General features: G+C 46.4%; 1 protein-coding gene across 1 annotated transcript; it reads right to left on the bottom strand.

Moving 5' to 3' along the window:
- IL22RA1 (interleukin 22 receptor subunit alpha 1) lies at positions 1-16,680 on the bottom strand. Its single transcript, XM_035120142.2, has 7 exons — positions 16,353-16,680; positions 12,801-12,933; positions 7,365-7,543; positions 5,989-6,176; positions 4,284-4,419; positions 2,849-2,982; positions 1-1,807 (listed from the first exon to the last, which is right to left on the bottom strand). The coding sequence occupies exons 1-7, from the start codon at positions 16,393-16,395 to the stop codon at positions 830-832; spliced, it is 1,791 nt and encodes a 596-aa protein (XP_034976033.2). The 5' UTR covers positions 16,396-16,680; the 3' UTR covers positions 1-829.
- Between the last annotated feature and the right edge of the window lie 2,713 nt (positions 16,681-19,393).

The following is a 19,393-nucleotide window of genomic DNA, read 5'->3' as shown; positions in this document are numbered from 1 at the left end:
TAATAATAAAAATATTTATTAGTGAAGTACAAAGATAGTACATACTTCTCCCGCGTGCCCCGTGTAATACAGAACTGGGGAAGCGTCACCAATGTCTCTGCTCCTTCTGTTCCTGTCCCTTTAACTCAGGAGCGAAACAGACACCAGTCAGAAAATGGCTGCCGTGGGTATGTGACACGCCACAAAATGGCTGACATCTAAAAGAGCAGAAAAAGAGATGGGTCCACAAAATGTCGGCGGCATTAGTCTCTTGTTTGCACTGTGGATTTGTTTGGTGGAAATTTACTGAGACCTTTCGTGGGCACCATAGGAGGAACTCGCGGGCACCCTGGTGCCCATGGGCGCCACACTGCTGTTTCCTGCTCAACAGCAGCAGCTTCTTCTGCTGACATGAGCAGTTGGTCATTCTTATCGCCATGCCATGTAAAGTGTCGCCTCCCGACTTGCAGGCAAAACTGCAATTAAAACAAAGGCAGGCTAATCTGTGTGTTTCCTCCCACGCCCCATCAGGCGACAACTCAAGTTGGGGGTATCTGCCACAAGATAGGACCAGCACTGTCAGGATTCCTTGTGCAAGCTAACCAGCTATGTGTGAGGGACAGAATCACCTGGGAATAATCATGCCAACGGTACCCACCCAGTTGGCAGGGTACCTATCAACCACATTTAGTTTTCCTTTAATGGGCTGAAGTGTGGTTCACACAGAGGATTCGGGAACAGCTGGGAAAAGACATTTCCTTTCAACTCTATTTTGGAGGGAGACATTTCCACGTCCCTTGTGTTACCGCCTCCCCTCGCTCCATTCCTCAGTTGCTGGATGTGTTCACCACTATTGAGCGTCTGCATTTTCCTCAGGTGCTTGATCCCACTGCACCTTCAGCTCCAAGTCTCTGAACATGCTTGTGAAGAGCCCATTGCTGTGGGCAGAGTCTAAAGTATCTGGGTTTGTACCAAGGAACCCAGGCTTGTTTTCCAAGCCATTGCTCACTTGAGTTATGCTGTCCGATACAGGGAACCCCAAAGGCTGATGCTGTGGATTCGTCCAGGCTGGCAAATCCCAGGCCACCCACTGCCCAGGGTTCTGATCTTGAATGAGGCTGCTGCAGGTGCGATGTGAAAACAAGGATGGTGGCATGCTTGACAGAAGATTGCCACCTGAGATGGCGTTTTGGTTGAATTCCACCGCAGATGGTTGCAGTTCTGCAGGCTGCTTTCTGTAGCTCCCTGTCTCTTCGCCTGTTGTGGCAGGTACTCTCTCTTCCAGAAGGGGTGGAAGCAGCTGTGGCATATCTTGCATGTCTTCCTGAAGCAGCAGACATTGAATTCGCTCTGCATCTCCCAACACAGGCACGGGCATCTGTGGGGGCTTGTTTCCCCACAATTCTCTTTTGATCTGTTCTGGCATCTGTGCTTTATAACGCTCGCTGCTCAAGGAGCCCTCAGCTAAAGAACCGAGCTTCCTCGCTTGATTTGCTGAAGAATTCGCTTTGGTGGAGCTGGTGCCTTCAAAACACACTCCATATGTTAAAGGCGAAGGACCTTGTGTGCATGGTGGCTTGTTCTTGGACATTTGTGGCGTATAACCTACAGGCCGCGCAATGGTCTGGAACAGTGGTGCATTGGCCTGTTTCTGGTAAGCTGTTTCTGGCAGGCTGAATACTCCCTGGTCCTCCAGTGCCCCCAGTTGGGTGATCTGTGTTGGGTCTTTCTCTATAGTAAGTTGGACAGGCTTGCACGAATCATAGGGGTTCAGAATTTGTTCTACCCTCGGCACGAGAGGTTGGAAGTGTAAAATATCCTTGAAATCCTATAAGGGAAAAAGGATTAAATTTAGTTGCCAGAAATAAGCATAAACGTAGGCAGCTAGAGAGATAATGAAGCAGAGTGGCGGAGAGACCGAGTGGTGAAGCAGGAAGTCCCCAGCATTAAGCAATCAAGTTCACTCTCTCTGCCGTGGGGCCAGCAGGGAACACAGGATGTTGCCTTATACCAAGTCAGGCCATTGGTTCATCTAGGTCAGTATTGACTACAGCAGGGCCACATTCTGTTCTGGGCAGAAATTCTGTTCAGGGTGAGAATCAACTTTGCCCTCAGGGAACCTTCCATGAATTTAGGGGAGGGGAGAGAGTGTTCTTATCCCCTTTCATAATGGGCTTCTATTTTATCCAAAGCCCACTGCAAAATGATCCTGTCTCTCCTCCTGAGTTCTCTGTGTAAGCCAAAGAGCTTGAGGGGTTTAGAGAAATTAATGGCAACCACAAAAATTACAGATGGCTACTAAGCCAAGCCAAAATATGGGAACTCCTGGTTAGTGAACACCAAGAACTGCCATGTTTTGTTTACAAGAGTAACCATTCCACCAAGTCTCTCTCTCTTGCAAAGAAATTCCTAAAAGAGAAATCAAACTACACTCATACCTCGGGTTACAGACGCTTCAGGTTGTGCATTTTCAGGTTGCGCACCGTGCCGAACCCGGAAGTACCGGAATGGGTTACATCCGGATTTCGGCGCTTGCACATGCATAGAAGCACTAAATCATACTTTGTGCATTTGCAGAAGCGCCGAATCGCGACCCACACCTGTGCAGACGTGGCGCTGCAGGTTGCGAATGCTGCGGGTTGCGAACGTGCCTCCCACACAGATCACGTTCGCAACCCGAGCGTGTATTAGGAACCCAGGCAGTGCAGCAATTTCTCCAGCATTCCTGGGTGGGGGCTACAGCCTTCTCCTTGCCTTCAGGCGCTACTCTTTTATGTATGAACAATGCTCAGCAATTAAAAGCCCAGGCTCATTAATAAAAAATCCAACAACCTTCCATAAGGGGGTGGGTGGGTGTTACAGTACATACCAAAGACGTGGGTTGCTGTGCGGTGTGCTGTTTAATATACTTGTAAATGAAGTAATATATTGTTCCAAATATCAATACTGCCGCAATTAGAGCTACTGCGAACAAATAGAACAAGTATGCAAACCAGGTGGTGTCTGGAGAGAGAAAACAAACCGTTAAAGATAGCAAGACCAGGAGAGTTGAGAGGGCAGGAACAGATGGCATACATTGTCTAGTCAAAACAAAATTAAAAAAATCCTTCCAGTAGCACCTTAGAGACCAACAAAGTTTGTCATAGGTATGAGCTTTCGTGTGCATGCACACTTCTTGTGCATGCACACGGAAGCTCATACCTATGACAAACTTAGTTGGTCTCTAAGGTGCTACTGGAAGGATTTTTTAAATTTTGTTTTGACTGCGTCAGACCAACACGGCTACCTACCAGTAACATCGTCTAGTCATTCTGGCTCAAGAGTTCATAGGACTGGTCTGAGCTTTTATAAAGGATCATCATCTTTCCAGCCGAAGTAAAGGGAAGTGATGAATGTCCATAGGGACAAAGGAAGCTGCCTTAGTAAGAACATTGGCCCATCTATCTTAGATTTGTCTACAGTGGCTGGTAGCGCCTCTCCAGAGCTTCGGACTGGGGTCTTTCACAGCCTTACTAGGAGATGCTGGGGGTGAAACATGAGACCTTCTGCATTCAAAGAAGGTGCTCTACCACCGAGCTATGTGGCCCTTTACTTTTTGAACTAGCAAAATGCCCTTATTGTGGAGAGCAGAAAGAAAGGCCATGAATGGCAAAGGTACCCAGAGGGAGGGCACTGTGCCTCTGTGCACACTCAAAGAACCTGGAGCACCAGGGGCAGGAATGGAGGGGGAGCAGTTTTATAGTCGTGTCCACAAGGGTAACACTTTCCCACAGGAATGAAGGATAACTCTTTATTTATATGAGGGCAGGTAACAGGTCTCAACATTTGTGAGACGGAACCTGCTCCCTGCTCCTGGTGTCCCCAGTATGTTGTGGTGGAACAAGGGTTGTCTCCTGCAGGATTTCAGCCCGGTGTAATTTAATCACCCTGCTGTGAAGGGTGCCTCTTGGTTAATGCCTCTTGGTTAGCCCTTGCGACATCCCCAACCCATTCCAAATCCCTCAAACAGTGTTTCATTGTTTGCAAAATATTTGTGGCTTTCTTGTTGTTATGATAAGGGCTTGACTCACACCCATGGAAAGGTATATGTACCTGTGTAAAATAAATAAATACACTGAGATGGGGGGGAAAGACAAAGAGCCCCATAGACTCATTTGTGGCAGGCAAGACTGGGGATTGGTACATTCATTTGTGAGGGAAGTTGTACCACTAGGTTCACAATGGGAAAATTGCCTGTGGTGACTGCTTCGTCTCTAATGTTTTAAGTATTTAAGATCTGGCAGCATTTCATAACAATGTCTCACCTGATAATGTTTTTGCCCAAAAAACATAAGGCTTGCTGGTTTTGTCTGAATATCTTATGTGTATTGTTCCATTGTATTCGGTGTTGGGATACAAGTCAGAGATTTCAAATTCATTGTTGTTGTTAACTTTGACCCACTAGAGAGAGAGAGAGATTTTATTTTAAGGAGGGAAAGTGGTACTTTATGTTATCTACTTTCAAAGCTCGACCAAGAGCCAAACTGTATGTTATGCTTAATGTGCAGTATATAGTTGCGTCTTCTGTTTTCCCATAATTAACGAGAGTTGCAGTGGGCCCTGATTGGTACCCAACTATGACATACCAGATCAGAACCCTACATGGCTACAATCCCCTGATTTCCACTCCTGGTGGCAGCTGGGGATAAACCTGCCCTCTCCAGACCATCAGGGATCCTTGCACCTCTGATTCACTTGGGAAAAACAGAAGATGTAGCTGCATGCTGTGAACTAGCATAACATGAAACTTAGTCCTGACACTTCATAAAACAAGGGTGTTTCCACGTGAATATGTATAGCAACACACACACACAGAGAGCTAAAGACTGAAGCTGAAACTTTTGATTACACTCAGTTTCTCATTTCTCCAATCTGAAGTTCAGTTCTCCATGTTTCCACATAAGTTTGCAATTCTTAAAAAAATGCCCTTGTGAAAATTCATGAATGTTTTAGTACAAATTACTCCTAATCCACACATTTTTATGCGTTTTGCCTAATCCACACATTTTGGCAAAACAATTTCCCCTTTCAACGGTTGTTCCCCCTCCATTTAGAACGCTGTCTAGCTCCGCCTCCCAGGGAACACCTGCCTATCATGGGAGTGAATCATCATCAGGCACTATTCCGCCACAGAGGGAACCCTACACAAATCCAGAGTGGAGTCCCTAAGACAGTCGGATGGTGCCTTGTACACCTCCTTCCAGCAACTCCTGCAGACGAGCTGGTGCCAGACATATTGCTCTGCTTTCCTTTGGACCACATCAGTAATGCAGAGAGAGGGGTCTTGTCATCTGGGCACACTGTCCAGGCTTGTACCTTGGAGAGGTCACTTCAGTGTTGCTAATGCAGCAGATTGACTTCACCCCCAGAAGTGCATTCCATTGTCTCTTGAGACTGACAACAATGGTCAAAAAGAAATAAGAATTGGGTTCCTTCCCCCAAGTGATGCGGGTGGTGCTGTGGGTTAAACCACAGAGCCTAGGCCTTGCCGATCAGAAGGTCGGCAGATCAAATCCCTGCGACGGGGTTCGGTGGTTCGAATCCTCGCAATGGGGTGAGCTCCCGTTGCTCAGTCCCAGCTCCTGCCAACCTAGTGTTGGGGGGCGTGCATTACATCATCATGTGGAGTCTCTCCCCCCCCCCCCGAATTAATTCAATTCAACTTTTCTCTATTGCTGCGTGGTGAAGTTTCCTTCAGCCTGGGAGTCCCATTCTGGGCTGCTACATTAGCAGTTCGAAAGCATGTCAAAGCGGGAAGGTAAACGGCGTTTCCGTGTGCTGCTCTGGTTTGCCAGAAGTGGCTTTGTCATGCTGGCCACATGACCTGGAAGCTGTACGCCGGGTCCCTCGGCCAATAACACGAGATGAGCGCTGCAACCCCAGAGCCGGTCACGACTGGACCTAGTGGTCAGAGGTCCTTTCTCCAAAGTTACCATTTTCTCTCATACACCTGTTCCCCCCCCCACTTACCTCCTTCTTTGTCTTTTGGCAATGTATCGTTAATTCGTATTCAACTGTCATTCCAATTTGACTGAAAATGTCTACGACAGTGAGGGTCTGATTATCCTTGTCTCTCAGAGGGGTAGCAGGAGGTTGTACATAGAACTTTATCGAATTAACACTGGGTGTGTATTTCACATCAGGACTCCCAATAATGGCTTGGAGAGAGCGAGAGAGCAAGAGAGCAAGAGTGAGAAAACAAAAGGGATTTGTTTTAAGTTTAGTGATAGTAGTTTTGAGAACTGGATAACTGAGGCATTTTTAAAAAAATGGCTCAGTTTCTTTAATACTGACTTCTCATGGTTAGCACCCTTGGCCCTCTCATGATGTCTACACCATGTATTTAAAACATTCATACGTATATACATAATTTTATTTGTATCCCACCTTTCCACAGTTCAAACCATGATCAAGGCGGCTCACAACATGAAAAAATACATAATTACAGCACAACAAAAGCAGCCATAAAGAAAACATCAAAAAATACACAACCAAATTGAAAAAAATGCACACAAATCATAGTAAGATCTAAAATAAAGTTAAGATAAAATAAATTAAAAATTAATATCAAGAACAGCAACAACACCCCCCCCAAACAATTCCCCAACCCAAGAGTACCATTTAAATACTCATGGCTTCTCCCCAAGAATCCTGGGGTGTGCAGTTTGCTAAAGGTGTTGGGAATTGGCCCAGCACCATTAACAAACTATAGTTCTCAGATTCTTTGGGGAAAGCAATGAGTGTCAGAACAGTGTGAAGAGGACCAAAACACAGGAGTGGATAACCTTTGGCCCTCCAGTTGTTGCTGAACTACAATTCCCATCAGCCCCGGCAAGCACGGCCAATGGCCACAGGTGATGAGAACTGTAGTTCAGCAACATCCACACAACCTGCAATAGCTGCACCTGCTGAATGAGGCAGCTTTCTTAAAGAAGCATGAGGCCTGTCTTTGGGGAACATGTTTACCTTACTCCTGCAGCTTTCCACTACTGTATGGAAGGGAGAATTTCAACAAACGCATCTTACCCCATCATAGTGGCATAGTGGTGAGACATCCTACAACTGTTGGAGTTTATTTTCTTGTTTACTTTTTAACAATGTGTCCCACTTTCCCACTAAAGTAGAACTCAAGGCAACTCAAGAAGAGGGTGTGTGGCTTGGAAAGAATTTTGAGGGACAGGTGCTTTGGTAGCATAGCTGCCAAGTTTTCCCTTTTCTCGCGAGGAAGCCTATTCAGCATAAGGGAATTTCCCTTAAAAAAGGGAGAACTTGGCAGCTATGTTTGGTAGACATTTGACTGCTGGACCAGAAGTTCCCCACCCTGGTTTACAATATTAGCCACTTACTGTTTTCCCGGGGATAGAATCTTGAAGACTCGACCCATTTGGAGACGCAACAGTTCGGGACAGTGGCTCTCACTCTGGCATAGTAGCACTCGGTGAAGTTTTCCGTTTCAAGCGTGAGATTGCAGGAGCGCCGTGTGATGTTTTGGCACTCACTCTTGTTCTGCCATGCATCCCCGTACCTATGAACAAAGGTAGCTGAGTCAGTCCAAAAGCCCATTTAGCTCAGTATTATCCAAGCTGACTGGCAATAGCTCTCCAAGATTTCAGGCTAGTGTTTTTCCCAGCCTCACCTGGAGATGCCACCCGGAGATTGAACCTGGGACCTTCTGCATGCAAAGCAGATGCTCTATCTCTGAGTTACACCGCTTCCCCCACAATCACTGCTTTAGGCAATGTGTGGGTGGAGAACAGCAGGCAGCGGCAAAGACAGCACACGTCACTGTTAAACCACAGGGAAGGTAATTGAGGTCTGAGATAGACATCAGTGAAAAAGAGACACGTGCCTGGATCTGCCTTGGAGCAGTGTGTTGCAAGCTGCGATGCTACCAGACACTTGGCTGGCTGTGCTATTGTTGCCAGGATTCCAGCTTAAACAAATAAGATGAGAAGGTTTTGGAGCAGTTGGGCCTATTTGGAAGTGAGCTCTCTGCATTCAGCCCAGCATTCACTCCAGGGTTGAGTTCAGGAACCTATTTGGTTCGGCAAGCAGCAGAACTGAGCACTGCACAGCACCAATTGGCCAGCGCCTTTAACATCACCAAGGCAGCTCCCACCTCCAATCTCTAGGACAATTTTGCTTTTTAAAAAGCTTCCTTTTTAAACAATGCTAAGGTGGCATGTGACAGATACTTTAGGGGTCAAACAAGTTGCCACCTGGGACACAGTGGAGTTAGTGCAGATCACATCACACAATGTGGGTTACTAAGGTCAGAAGGCAGGTTTCACCCTCAGCCCAATGGTGTCCTTAAGAAAACTCAAAGAGCAGAGGGTGTCATGTTACACTGAATCAGACCTTGGGTCCATCTAGTTCAGTATCGTCTACACTCACTGGCATCAGCTCTCCTGGATTTCAGACCGAGGTCTCTCTAGGCGCAGTCTGGAGATGTCAGGGATTGTACCTGTTTCTGCATACATTGAGCCACTGCCTTACTTTCAGACGGCTGGTTGCCATCCATTGCTGCCCTGGGCTCCTTTGGGAGGAAGCGTTGGCTATAAACTGAATAAAGGTAAAGGGACCCCTGACCATTAGGTCCAGTCGTGACCGACTCTGGGGTTGCGCGCTCATCTCACATTATTGGCCGAGGGAGCCGGCGTATAGCTTCCAGGTCATGTGGCCAGCATGACAAAGCCGCTTCTGGCAAACCAGAGCAGCACATGGAAACGCCGCTTACCTTCCCGCTGTAGCGGTTCCTATTTATCTACTTGCATTTTGACGTGCTTTCGAACTGCTAGGTTGGCAGGAGCTGGGACCGAGCAACGGGAGCTCACCCGTCACAGGGATTCGAACCGCCGACCTTCTGATCAGCAAGCCCTAGGCTCAGTGGTTTAACCACAGCGCCACCTGGGTCCCATAAACTGAATAAATAATGACAATAACATGAGGAAGAAGAGCATACTTCCCCACCACTCTGGTAGCTGGTGGCCTTTGTCAATAGGAATCTCATGGATGGGGTGCAATGCAAGATGTTTGTTTCATCATCCTTGGCACAGGAGGAGTGGCTCCTCTCATATGCCTCCCTTGAATGAGGCATGCAAAATATGTAGAACGGGGGAGGCTCTCTCTTGGGGTGCCAGCTTGTCACCATTTTAGTTATGCTGCTATCTAATTTCCGAGCTGCAGAGTCCCAGGCTGGGTTGCAGCAGCACAAAAACAAAACAAAACCCAATGACATTAAAACCGGTTAAAAGAATTTACATTGAAGATAATGCCAGAAAAGTATAGGGGGGAAATAGAAAGGGAAATTGAGTAGGTCCTAAAATATATAGGTCAGAAGGCTAGGATAGAGTGGTTTGTCTTCAGTGCACAGTGAAAACAATGCTGTGATGGCACCAGATGCATTTCTTTACCGTCGCAGCAAGCACAAGGCCTGGGCAAAGGGGTGGGTGTTTCACTAAGGCAGAGGTAGCCAACAGGTTCTTTGGATTACAACTCCCATTACACCTGGCTATTAGGCATGCTGGCTGCAACATCTGGAGGGCACCATATTGGCTACACTGACACTAAGTTGCCATGTATTAGACCTTGCCCGCCATATTTGACCTGATGGTAGGGATGGATGGATGGAACTCAGTTTCTAATTTTCCCAGTCTTTGATTCAGTTCTCTGCATCGCTTCAGCGATTTACAATTTTTCACCATGAAAAGTTGTCAGGATTTTAGTGCAAATTTCTCCCAATGAACACGTTTGTGTGCGGTTTTGATTAATGGACCCATTTCTGTGAGCAATTCCCCCCAATATAACACACATTTATATGTTCTTTTCATGAATATATGTGTTTTTATGCACACTTTCCCCTAACATAATGCATTTTTGCGAAACATTGTTGCAAATTTGGGAGAAATGCGGATTTCAGTGGATGGGTTTTGGTTCTCATATTGTTTTTTGAAAGTGAAAATTGGGTAGTTTCCCTTTAAAATGAGAAGTGAATCGAATTCCTCCTCCTCCCAACTTTCTAAAAGCCCCTGAGAGCAAAACAAAGCTGCAGTTAAGAGGAGACCAGGTGTCCTTATAGGTCGGAGATTGACCGTAACCTCCTCCCAACTTTCCAAAAGCCTTTGTGAGCAAACAAGGTTTCAGGTGAGGAGTTTTTTTTAAAAAGTCACCACCTTACAGTGCAATCTTAATCATGTCTGCTTACAATTGAGTCCTACTGGGTTCAGTGTTTACTTCCGTGTAATTAGGATTTGGATTGCAGCTTTAGCAAAGCAGCAACAGCAGGATTAGAGGAATAACCCTCCTCCTCCTCCAGACTTTCTGGCGGCAATCTCATAGGTTTACAGAACAGAAAGATGACAAGACTTAACTGTCTGCTACCAACTTTGCGAAAGGGTTTGTGGGTAAATATGCTTGTGGAAGAGGAGGGCAAGTTTTTAAAGAGATGGTGTCACTTACTGCGAAAGCCATAAATATGTTTTCATCATTGCCAAACTCTTCATCAGTCCTGCATTCATTATGTTTTGGTGGGTGCTCCCTGAAAGGGTGTGTGTGTGTGTGTGTGTGTGTGTGTGTGTGTAGCTCTCAAGCTATCTGGTGCCCTTCAAATCAAATCCAGGTATCTCTTTTCCTCCCTCTTTTGCATCTTGAAAGCAGGCAGTGGTGTAATTTATCTGCATGTCCCACCCAGCTTAATTGCTGCAATGAATATTCAATTTAGATATTAAGGTTTAATGAGAATTTCATAGCCCATCCTTGGCTTGCATCCAAAGGGTTATGTTTACTGGAAAGATCAAAGGAAAAAAGTTTCCGGGTGCCATGTTCTTCAGCTTGTGCAACAGAGGGAGATCTAAAGTACGGTGCACTTCAGGGGAGACATCAGCTATCTCAGCAATGTGATGGAAGCAAACTGGGTGAAAGCTGTCATCAAGAGGATTTGTTTACACGCCACCCCTACCCCAGTCATCTGAGTTAGACATGTCTTTGCTCATTTTACATTTCTTGGAAAACATTCAGGTTGTGCAACAGCATGAAGTCCACTGTAACATGGGCCTGCATGATGAAAAGAGGGCTCTTTTTTATCTGTTCTGCCAGAATAGGAATAATTCCTGCATATTTTATGCATTATTATAATATGTGTTTTATGCACATATATGTATACCCCAAGTTTCCTAAAGTTACCAGCAGATAAACAGATACCTACAGCAATGTGCATAAAAGGGTACTTTGCATTAATACTTACACAGTTATGTTGCAGAAATATAGTACGGAATATATATATTGCAGAAATATAGTGTAGAATTAGTTGGGTTTTAACAAACCAACAAAACGGATAATGCCCAAGTGCTCTATGCAAGAGCACTTGACTGGGGCTGAATCTACACACAGGGGGAAATGCTATAAATAAGCCATGAATTCAATCGTTATAACGAAAGAAAAAAACTCTATGTAAAATCGCATAGACAAAGTTTTTTGCTCTACAGCACCATCTGGTGTTGCATGTTTATAACACATTTAAAACACTGTTTGTTTGTTCTCTAATGTAGCTGAGTCCTTTGTAAGAACCCTCAAATACTTTGCATAAATCCACAGAAAACAGATGGGTGAATGTGTTTGTTTACACGCATGCATGCTGAGCAAGGAGAAACAAGCAAGCCTTGAAAGCGGCATCAGTTCCTCCCACAGCTACAGTGGCATTGCAGCTCCTCAAGGCTGCCTTTCATTTGCCAGTTGCATTCCAAATGGTAAAACTATTTCTGCACCCTGCCACGTAGGCGTGACCTGAATTCCTTGCACTGGGAGTATTCACATTGCGATACTGGTACAAGGCAAGCAGTGTGGTGCAGTGGTTGGAGTGCTGGAGACAGGGGTCCAAACCCATACTCAGTTATCAAGCTTTCTGTGTGATCTTGGGCAAATTACAGCCTTTCAGCCTAACGTGCCTATTTTGCAGATAAAATGGATAGGAGGATCAATTTATACCACATTGAGCTCCTTATAAATGTAATAATTGGGACTGTCAGCGCCCATTAGTGAGAACCTAAAGCTACACAACAGCCTCAAAATATGGCCATATCCGGAGCCGCCTCAACCATTAGGCAGGATAAGTTTATAATAATAATAATAATTTATTATTTGTACCCTGCCCATCTGGCTGAGTCTCCCCAGCCACTCTGGGTGGCTCCCAATTGAATATTAAAACAATACAGCATTAAATATTAAAAACTTCCCTAAAAAGGACTGCCTTCAGATGTCTTTTAAAAATAGGATGGTGTTCCACAGGGTGGTGCCACTACCAAGAAGGCCCTCTGTCTGGTTCTCTGTAACCTCACCTCTCGCAATGAAGAAACCGTCAGAAGGCCCTCGGCGCTGGATCTCAGTGCCTGGGCTGAACGATGGGGGTGGAGACGCTTATCATTTCAGATGGTAGATACTGGGGGCGGGCCAACAATGGCAGTCCCCTTCTAAGCCCGCCCCCCAACTGTCCCCTTCTCTTACAGGACAGAGCTGTGTTTGTCCATATGTACTTGCTGCCATCAAATGTGGCATAGGACACTGTCCCATTGACAGTACTGAAAAGTCCAATTGGCTTCTGTTTCTAGAATGGGAAGGACACATCATCTTGCCCATTGCCTCAGGCAGCAAAATGTCTGTTTCTTCCCTGGACCTGACACATGCTGTTCCCACAGCAAAGTATTTTTCTCCCTATCTGAGATATCTGGGGGTTCAAAGAATAACAGTCACCAGTCACACCAAATAAGGAGAAGGAATAGTCCTCTTACTTCTTATACTGCACATCGTACACAGTGCCTGGAAGTGGCTCCCCCCAGCTCTTCCAAGTGAAGATATTTTCAAAGTTTGTGGACGAAAAGATTGGTTGTTGAATGAGTGGTGGTCTCTCTGCTAGCAAATTCCCTACAATGAAGAAAAAAATGATTATTAGAGGTTAACAGAAAGTGCAGTCTCTGTACTTGGGCTGTGTATATCTTACCAACTTAAAAGGAAGCTAGGGCCATCCTTTTTCTCAATTCGGACTAAAGGTGGTTGCTGGTGGCGGGGGGGACAATGGCACATTGAAACAAGGGATGGACGGATCCATCCATTTTGGCTCTCTCAGTTTCTCATTTCTCAAAATTTAAATACAGTTCACTACATTTTTTCAACAACTGGTGGATTTTTTTGGGGGGTCAAAAATCCGCATGAAAATTCTCCAGCCTGTTTGTGTGTAATTCTGCAAATAAATATATTTTTGCATGCAGTTTTGACTAACGGACACATTTCTGCAAGCAATTCCTCACAATATAATGCATCTAGTATATTATTTTAACTAATATATTGATTTTTTGGGCAAAGTTTCCCTTAATATATGCATTTTTATAAACCATCTGTGGTTGGAGAACTGTATTGCAAAATTCTGATATTTGCGAATTTCCATGAACTACCCTGTTTTAGTTCTCATATTGTTTTAGGGAAATGCGAAATTGATAGAATCAGCTCTTAATGTGAACTGAATCAAATTTATCCCCCATCTCTATTTTCCCCCCATACAGTATTTCATAAGAAATGACAGGGTAGATATGGATAATGATAACATTTATTACCCACCTTAATGTTTGTGGCTAATGTCATGTGTGCACCGCTTCCCAAACCAGCAGTGGGAGCACAGAACGAATGCAGAGTGTGAACCCAAACGAAATTCCCCTCATACCAAAGTTTGAGAACCCCTGTTTTAGAGAATTTTATTTGCTGCTTTTTGTTGCAATGTTGCTCTACATTACTCTGGGATTCTGTAGGTGGAAGGGTGGTGTAGAAATGCAATAAAACTCAGGCTGGTGGGGACTCCATACCTCTTTACCTGGCCCTAAGGTGGGCCACCCACCCTCCCAGGCCCCCACTTTGCCCCCTCCTTGAGGGTTTTTGCCTCACTGGAAAGTTTCCTTGGACTCTGATAATGTTTCTTGCCTGTGTAGGTGGAGGATAGAGAGAGAGATGTGCATAGAAACTAGCTTGCTGTACAAAGGTAACATTTACACTCATTGCTTTGCTCACTTTTTGCCTCTAGCCCCACCCACCACTTGCACATTGCCCTTCAAAAGGCTGCCTTGGGCTGAAATGGGCTCTCCGCCCCACAAACAAACAAACAACAGTTTCAGGTGGAGAGTCAGCTATTGCCTTAAACCTGTCAAGCATTCTCAGCTGAGCGGTGTTTTGGCAACAGTGATCAGGAAATACAGCATTGTTTAAAAGTTTTACAGTTGCTTTTTAGAATTGTAGAAGTAAAAAACATGCAGCTGGGATTTCCCCCACCTCACTACCCTCGCCTCATGGCAGCGATGCAAACTGCCATGTTGGGTGTTGACTATAGGAGGAGGGGAGTAGCAAGGGGTGCGTTGGGGGCGGTCTGCCCCAGGTGCCACCCTGGAGGGGGGTGACACTCAGCACCCCCCCGCGACTCCCAAGCTGAGCCCCGCCACCCAGTAAAAAGCCTTGCTTGGCATGGCAGTGGCTGGCTTGCTCACTCACCTGCTTGGCCGGCATGCGCTTTGCTTCTTCCTTCCTGCTGGGCGGTCCATACGGTGTGCCGCTTGCGCGGCAGCCTATACAGCCGTGCGCGAGCAGTAGTTATAAGGACGGTGCACGCCAGCGGCACCCCGTGCAGAGTGCACACTCACGGATACCGCACATGCATAGTCTGTACGGGGTGGCGCTTGTGCGGCAGCCTATACAGCCGCCATGCGCGAGCAGCAGCCCGTAAGGCCACCGTGTGTGAGTGGCAGCCTGTAAGGTGCAGTCCGTACAGGGTGCTGCTCGCGTGGCAGCCTATACGTCCCCCATGCACGAGCGGCAGCCCGTAAGGCCGCCGCACGCCAGCAGTGGCCCATACTGACTGCACACGTGTGGCACCCCATACAGAGTGCGCACGCGCGGGATGCCACACATGCGCAGTCCTTATGGGGTGCTACACAGGCGCCGCACTGGGTACCATCTGGACTTGCTATGCCACTGTGTAGGAGTCAACTCCTAGGGGTCTGGGGACCCCAAAGTTGATGGGCATTGCCATTCTAATGCTGTGTGTGTACCGTGTCTTGTGATCGATTATGTGGGGCAGGGCTTACCCCCAATATTTTGTTCAAGTTGGCATCCCTGATGTTGGCTCCAGGTTTCGCAGTTCCCATGGGCAAAAGGACCTCCTCGGAGCCCACTCTCTCAATGAGTCCAGCTTCTATTCCCGGGATTCTTGGTTGTGTGTGTGCTTTAAAAGTGTGTTGTGTACACTGTCAGAGTCTCACAAGCAGCAAATTGCATTAAGGATGAGAATTAGAGTCTAGCCCACATCCCTCCCTATTCAAAGGGCAAAACCACCCATGGAGGGTAAAGGAAAAACAACTATTCGCAACTCCCAGCTTGGACTCTCCTGCTTTGACCTAAGAAATACTTTGATTTCATTTCAGCTTTCTGTTTTGCTCTCCACCCACCCCAGCCCCAGATAGGTTGGAGACCACTTATCTATTGAGAGGAAGACTGAAATCCTAGGCTTAGTACATACCATACCTTCAGACCCTTATACAGTTAAGATTAGTCAGATTTTCTTTATTTTTAAAATTTCCATAATACGATAAAATTAGGACTAGAAAAGAAGAGAAAAGGACAATAGAAATAAAGGAGAGAGAGAGAGAGAGAGAGAGAGAAATAAGATAAACAAGACAAAACAAAAACATTAGCAAAAGCAAACCCCTATACATTTAAAGCACATTTCCCCCCCTTAAAGAATTATGGGCATTGTAGTTTGTAAAGGGTTGCTGTGAATGGCAGCTCTATTAAGGATTTATAGGAATTTATAGGAAATGTAACTCTGTGAAGGTGTAAACTACAGTACCAGGGTTGTTGGGGGGAAAGAATGTGTTTTGAAGGTTTAGACATGTGTGGGCAGCCCTAGCCAGAGGCAGATAGAGGGGAGTGTGACTTGCTTGGTCGCAGAGCCTCGAGAGCGCAGCAGGGGATGCTGCAACTATGCTGTAGAATGGAAGGCAAGAGGTAGGGGGTGCTTAATTTTGGCACCACACAAGGCATTGCTGGATTTTGAGACCCCCGGTCTGCCACTGGCCCCAGTTGCCATAGATGAATGCTGTTGCTACCTGCTTGACCGTTGGAACAACCAAAGCTATGGGAACAATGCCACTCCAGGGCGTAAGCTCGTAACAAAGCTAATGGGAGCAAGAACCAACCATGGAGATCACATTTGCCCGCTTGGTAAAATCTCGCTACAGCTTAAAGAGATTCAGAGATCATGAAGAGAGGCTTTAATAAAGAGGAGTCAAAGGTTGGTTACTCACCCACTAGGGAGCACAGAGCCCAGAAGACGAGAAGTTCCTTCATTAATAGCACGGCACAAATAGTCGTGGTATGGGGCTAGCTGTCCTCAACACTGGCTGAATAAATTTGGGAAGGCTCCAAATTCTGGGAGCTGGGCTGGTGAAGAGGCTGAAGAGATAATGCAGTAACTCTGCCCCCACTGCAACACATCAAGCGATCTTCATTGGAGACTTCTTCCTTGCTCACGTGCCAGAGAGGCATCCAACATTCTGAAGCCAAGCCAAGCATATTTCTTGATAAGCGACTTCCTGCTGACATTCCTCGCGAGAATTCAGGAACTGGTTTTTCTGGTCTAGTGGCCTTTTCCTTTTCCACTTACTATTACCTCAACCGGCAGAAACAGGGCTCCGCACCTCAGCCTGTGGCTACGGAACTTCTGCAATTCTTGTCGCGCAAGCTGCTGTCGCACTGGTGAAAATAAAAAAAAACCCTTTTGAAAAGCCAGCACAAGGGAAGACAGTGTCAGGATGGCATTTTGAAACAGCCTTTTACTTTGGTTTGCTTTTTTAAAAAGCAACAATCATGCATTCCTAAGCCTGAGGTGAGCTGAGTTATAAAGTAAAATAAATAATAATCTCTATATATAAAAATGTAAAGGGTCCAGGTTTGTGTTTTATGACCTTTCTCCAAAACCACTTGACCGATTTACTTCGAATTTGGACACAACGTTCCACTCCAATACCCGAGTGTCTCCATAAACTTAAAACACACAAAGGTGGCACCTGTCACAGGTAAAAACATGAATTTGTGGGGAAGAAATGGCTCCCTCCAGTGGACGCCAAAGGAACAGACGCCATTTGTGTACTGGCGCCTCACACACCCCTCCCCCTCCTCCTACCTCACCAGGCCGGTCCAGAGCCAGGCCGGGCCCACCACCACTCCCGCCCCCCCCCACTTGCAGAGCCAGGCCTGGCCCCGATCCAAACCCCTTCTCAACAAGAGCGAAACTACAGACTGACCTGAGTGGAGGTGGGGGCTCCCCTGGGTGGGTGGTGGGTGGGGGGAGGAAAGGGTCGGGACGGGTCATGGGTCAGGACAGGGTGGGGTGGGGGGAGTCACAGGGATTAGCCACAGCAACACGTGGCTGGGTACAGCTAGTATTAAATAAAATGTGAGTTCTTGTTTGAAAGCTACATCCTCTGAATACTTAACATTATCTTAAAACAACTTGCATCTGGTCCACACCATACATTTGAAGCACTTCCAAGACACACTTAGAGCACATGACTTCCCAGAGAATCCTGGGAACTGTAGTTTGCTCCTCGCAGAGCTACAATTCCCAAGGATATTTTTTTTGGGGGGGGGGAGTCATGCACTTTATATGTGCATTGGATATTATTTAAAAGGTGGGGTGTGTCTCTAGACTTTGTTCCCTCCAGATATTGTTGGGCTACAATGGGGTGGAGAAGTGAATGCAGGCAACAGGCTGAATCTTGGCCTCTCCAATGACCATGGGCCATATTGGCAGGTGGGTGGGGCCACCCCGTCAATTAACTGATGCCACCGTATCAGGTGAAGCATTTTCCTTTGCCTTTATCATTTGAATTCAGGCAAAGGAATAGAGCTTTGCTTATCAGCAGTGCCTGCAAACCCTTCTTTGGGCAGGGAGCGGTGGCTGTACCTGCCTTGCACCTGATAACATCAGGTGTAGGGCAGGTGGACATGACTCTGGGAAAACAGCCTCAAATTAGGTCTGTGGGGGTCAGAGGTTCCTCACCACTGGGCTACAACTCCCACCATCCCTGATCATTGATGCTGATGCTTGTGGAGGCTGATGGGAGTCTAGCAATATCTGTAGGGCCACACGTTCCCCATCCCAGTTCTGGAGGGCGCCTTGCCTTCTGCATGGCAAAGAAGAGCAAATGGAAAAGGGCTCAGTTTGGTTTGGATGCAAAAAAGGTTGTTAAGTGGTTTGCAGGGAGAGGGGAGGTTGCTTAGAGGGACAGAACTGACATTGCCGTGAATCTGTCACAAAGTGGGATTTAGATGGGCTCACAGTGATGGAAGTGCAAGTGAGAACCCCTGTTTTATGGCAAATGGGATTTCAAGGAAGGGCCATAGCCCAGTGGTAGAGCATCTGCTTTGCACAGTGAAGGTGTGATTCAGCTGACCCTAGTCTTCTCCACTATTTCTGCTTATAGTAATTGTTTCTGATTTGCATCTATGCATATAAATTACCATGTACAATTTTCGTGCAAATCTGTGTCCTCTTTTGCCTTTGTTTCCTCGGTGCATTTTCTTGTTTTTGCCCCCAAACAGACCCTGCACCAGGGGTAGGGAACCTCCAGTCTGAAGGTCTGATCAGGCCCACCAAACTTCCAGATCTGGCCATCTTATCCACACCACACCCACTTGCCCGACAACTGATGACATATCTGACTTCTGGTGTGATGCAGGTAAAGACCTGGTTCAGCCAAAAGGGGATTGCAGGCACTACTGATCAGCTGATTGGTGGTGCCAACAAAGACCCGAGTAAAGCACTCCAGAAGACCCCACTAAGTGCCGATTGTCAGGTCAAGTGGAGCACTTTCCAACAGGCTTCACAAGACTGGAGAGTCAGCTGACAGTTATGTCTTGCAAAACCCCTTGCACAGAGCTCTGCAAGACCCGAGAGTCAGCTAGCACTGGGGTTGATGGGAATTGTAGTTCCAAACATCTAGAGGTTACTAGCTTGCTGAAGGCAACTCTACAGACATTACAGTGGTGAGTAACCTGCTTGTCTGTGTGTGATATACGTATAGAATCATAGAATCATAGAATCATAGAGTTGGAAGAGACCACAAGGGCCATCCAGTCCAACCCCCTGCCAAACAGGAAACACCATCAAAGCATTCCTGACAGATGGCTGTCAAGCCTCTGCTTAAAGACCTCCAAAGAAGGAGACTCCACCACACTCCTTGGCAGCAAATTCCATATATAGCAAATTGGCAGCAAATTCCATATATTCCATATATAGAGAGGTTATCACTCATTTGTACTTCCTAGAGCAAAGAGCAGCCAC

The sequence above is a fragment of the Zootoca vivipara genome, chromosome 6, assembly GCF_963506605.1.
Source record: "Zootoca vivipara chromosome 6, rZooViv1.1, whole genome shotgun sequence".
Lineage (NCBI taxonomy): Eukaryota > Metazoa > Chordata > Lepidosauria > Squamata > Lacertidae > Zootoca > Zootoca vivipara.
This window is presented reverse-complemented; position numbering and strand designations above follow the sequence as displayed.

What these genes read in the sequence shown, in the direction of transcription:
- IL22RA1 (XM_035120142.2), bottom strand. Translation starts at nt 16,395, where the DNA reads ATGAAGGAACTTCTCGTCTTCTGGGCTCTGTGCTCCCTAGTGG. An exon ending in ATTCTATCCCCGGGAAAACA is followed by an intron (nt 6,177 to 7,364) that starts GTAAGTGGCTAA and finishes GCTCTCTCCAAG; the next exon opens with CCATTATTGGGAGTCCTGAT. An exon ending in TTGGGCAAAAACATTATCAG is followed by an intron (nt 2,983 to 4,283) that starts GTGAGACATTGT and finishes TTCTCTCTCCAG; the next exon opens with ACACCACCTGGTTTGCATAC.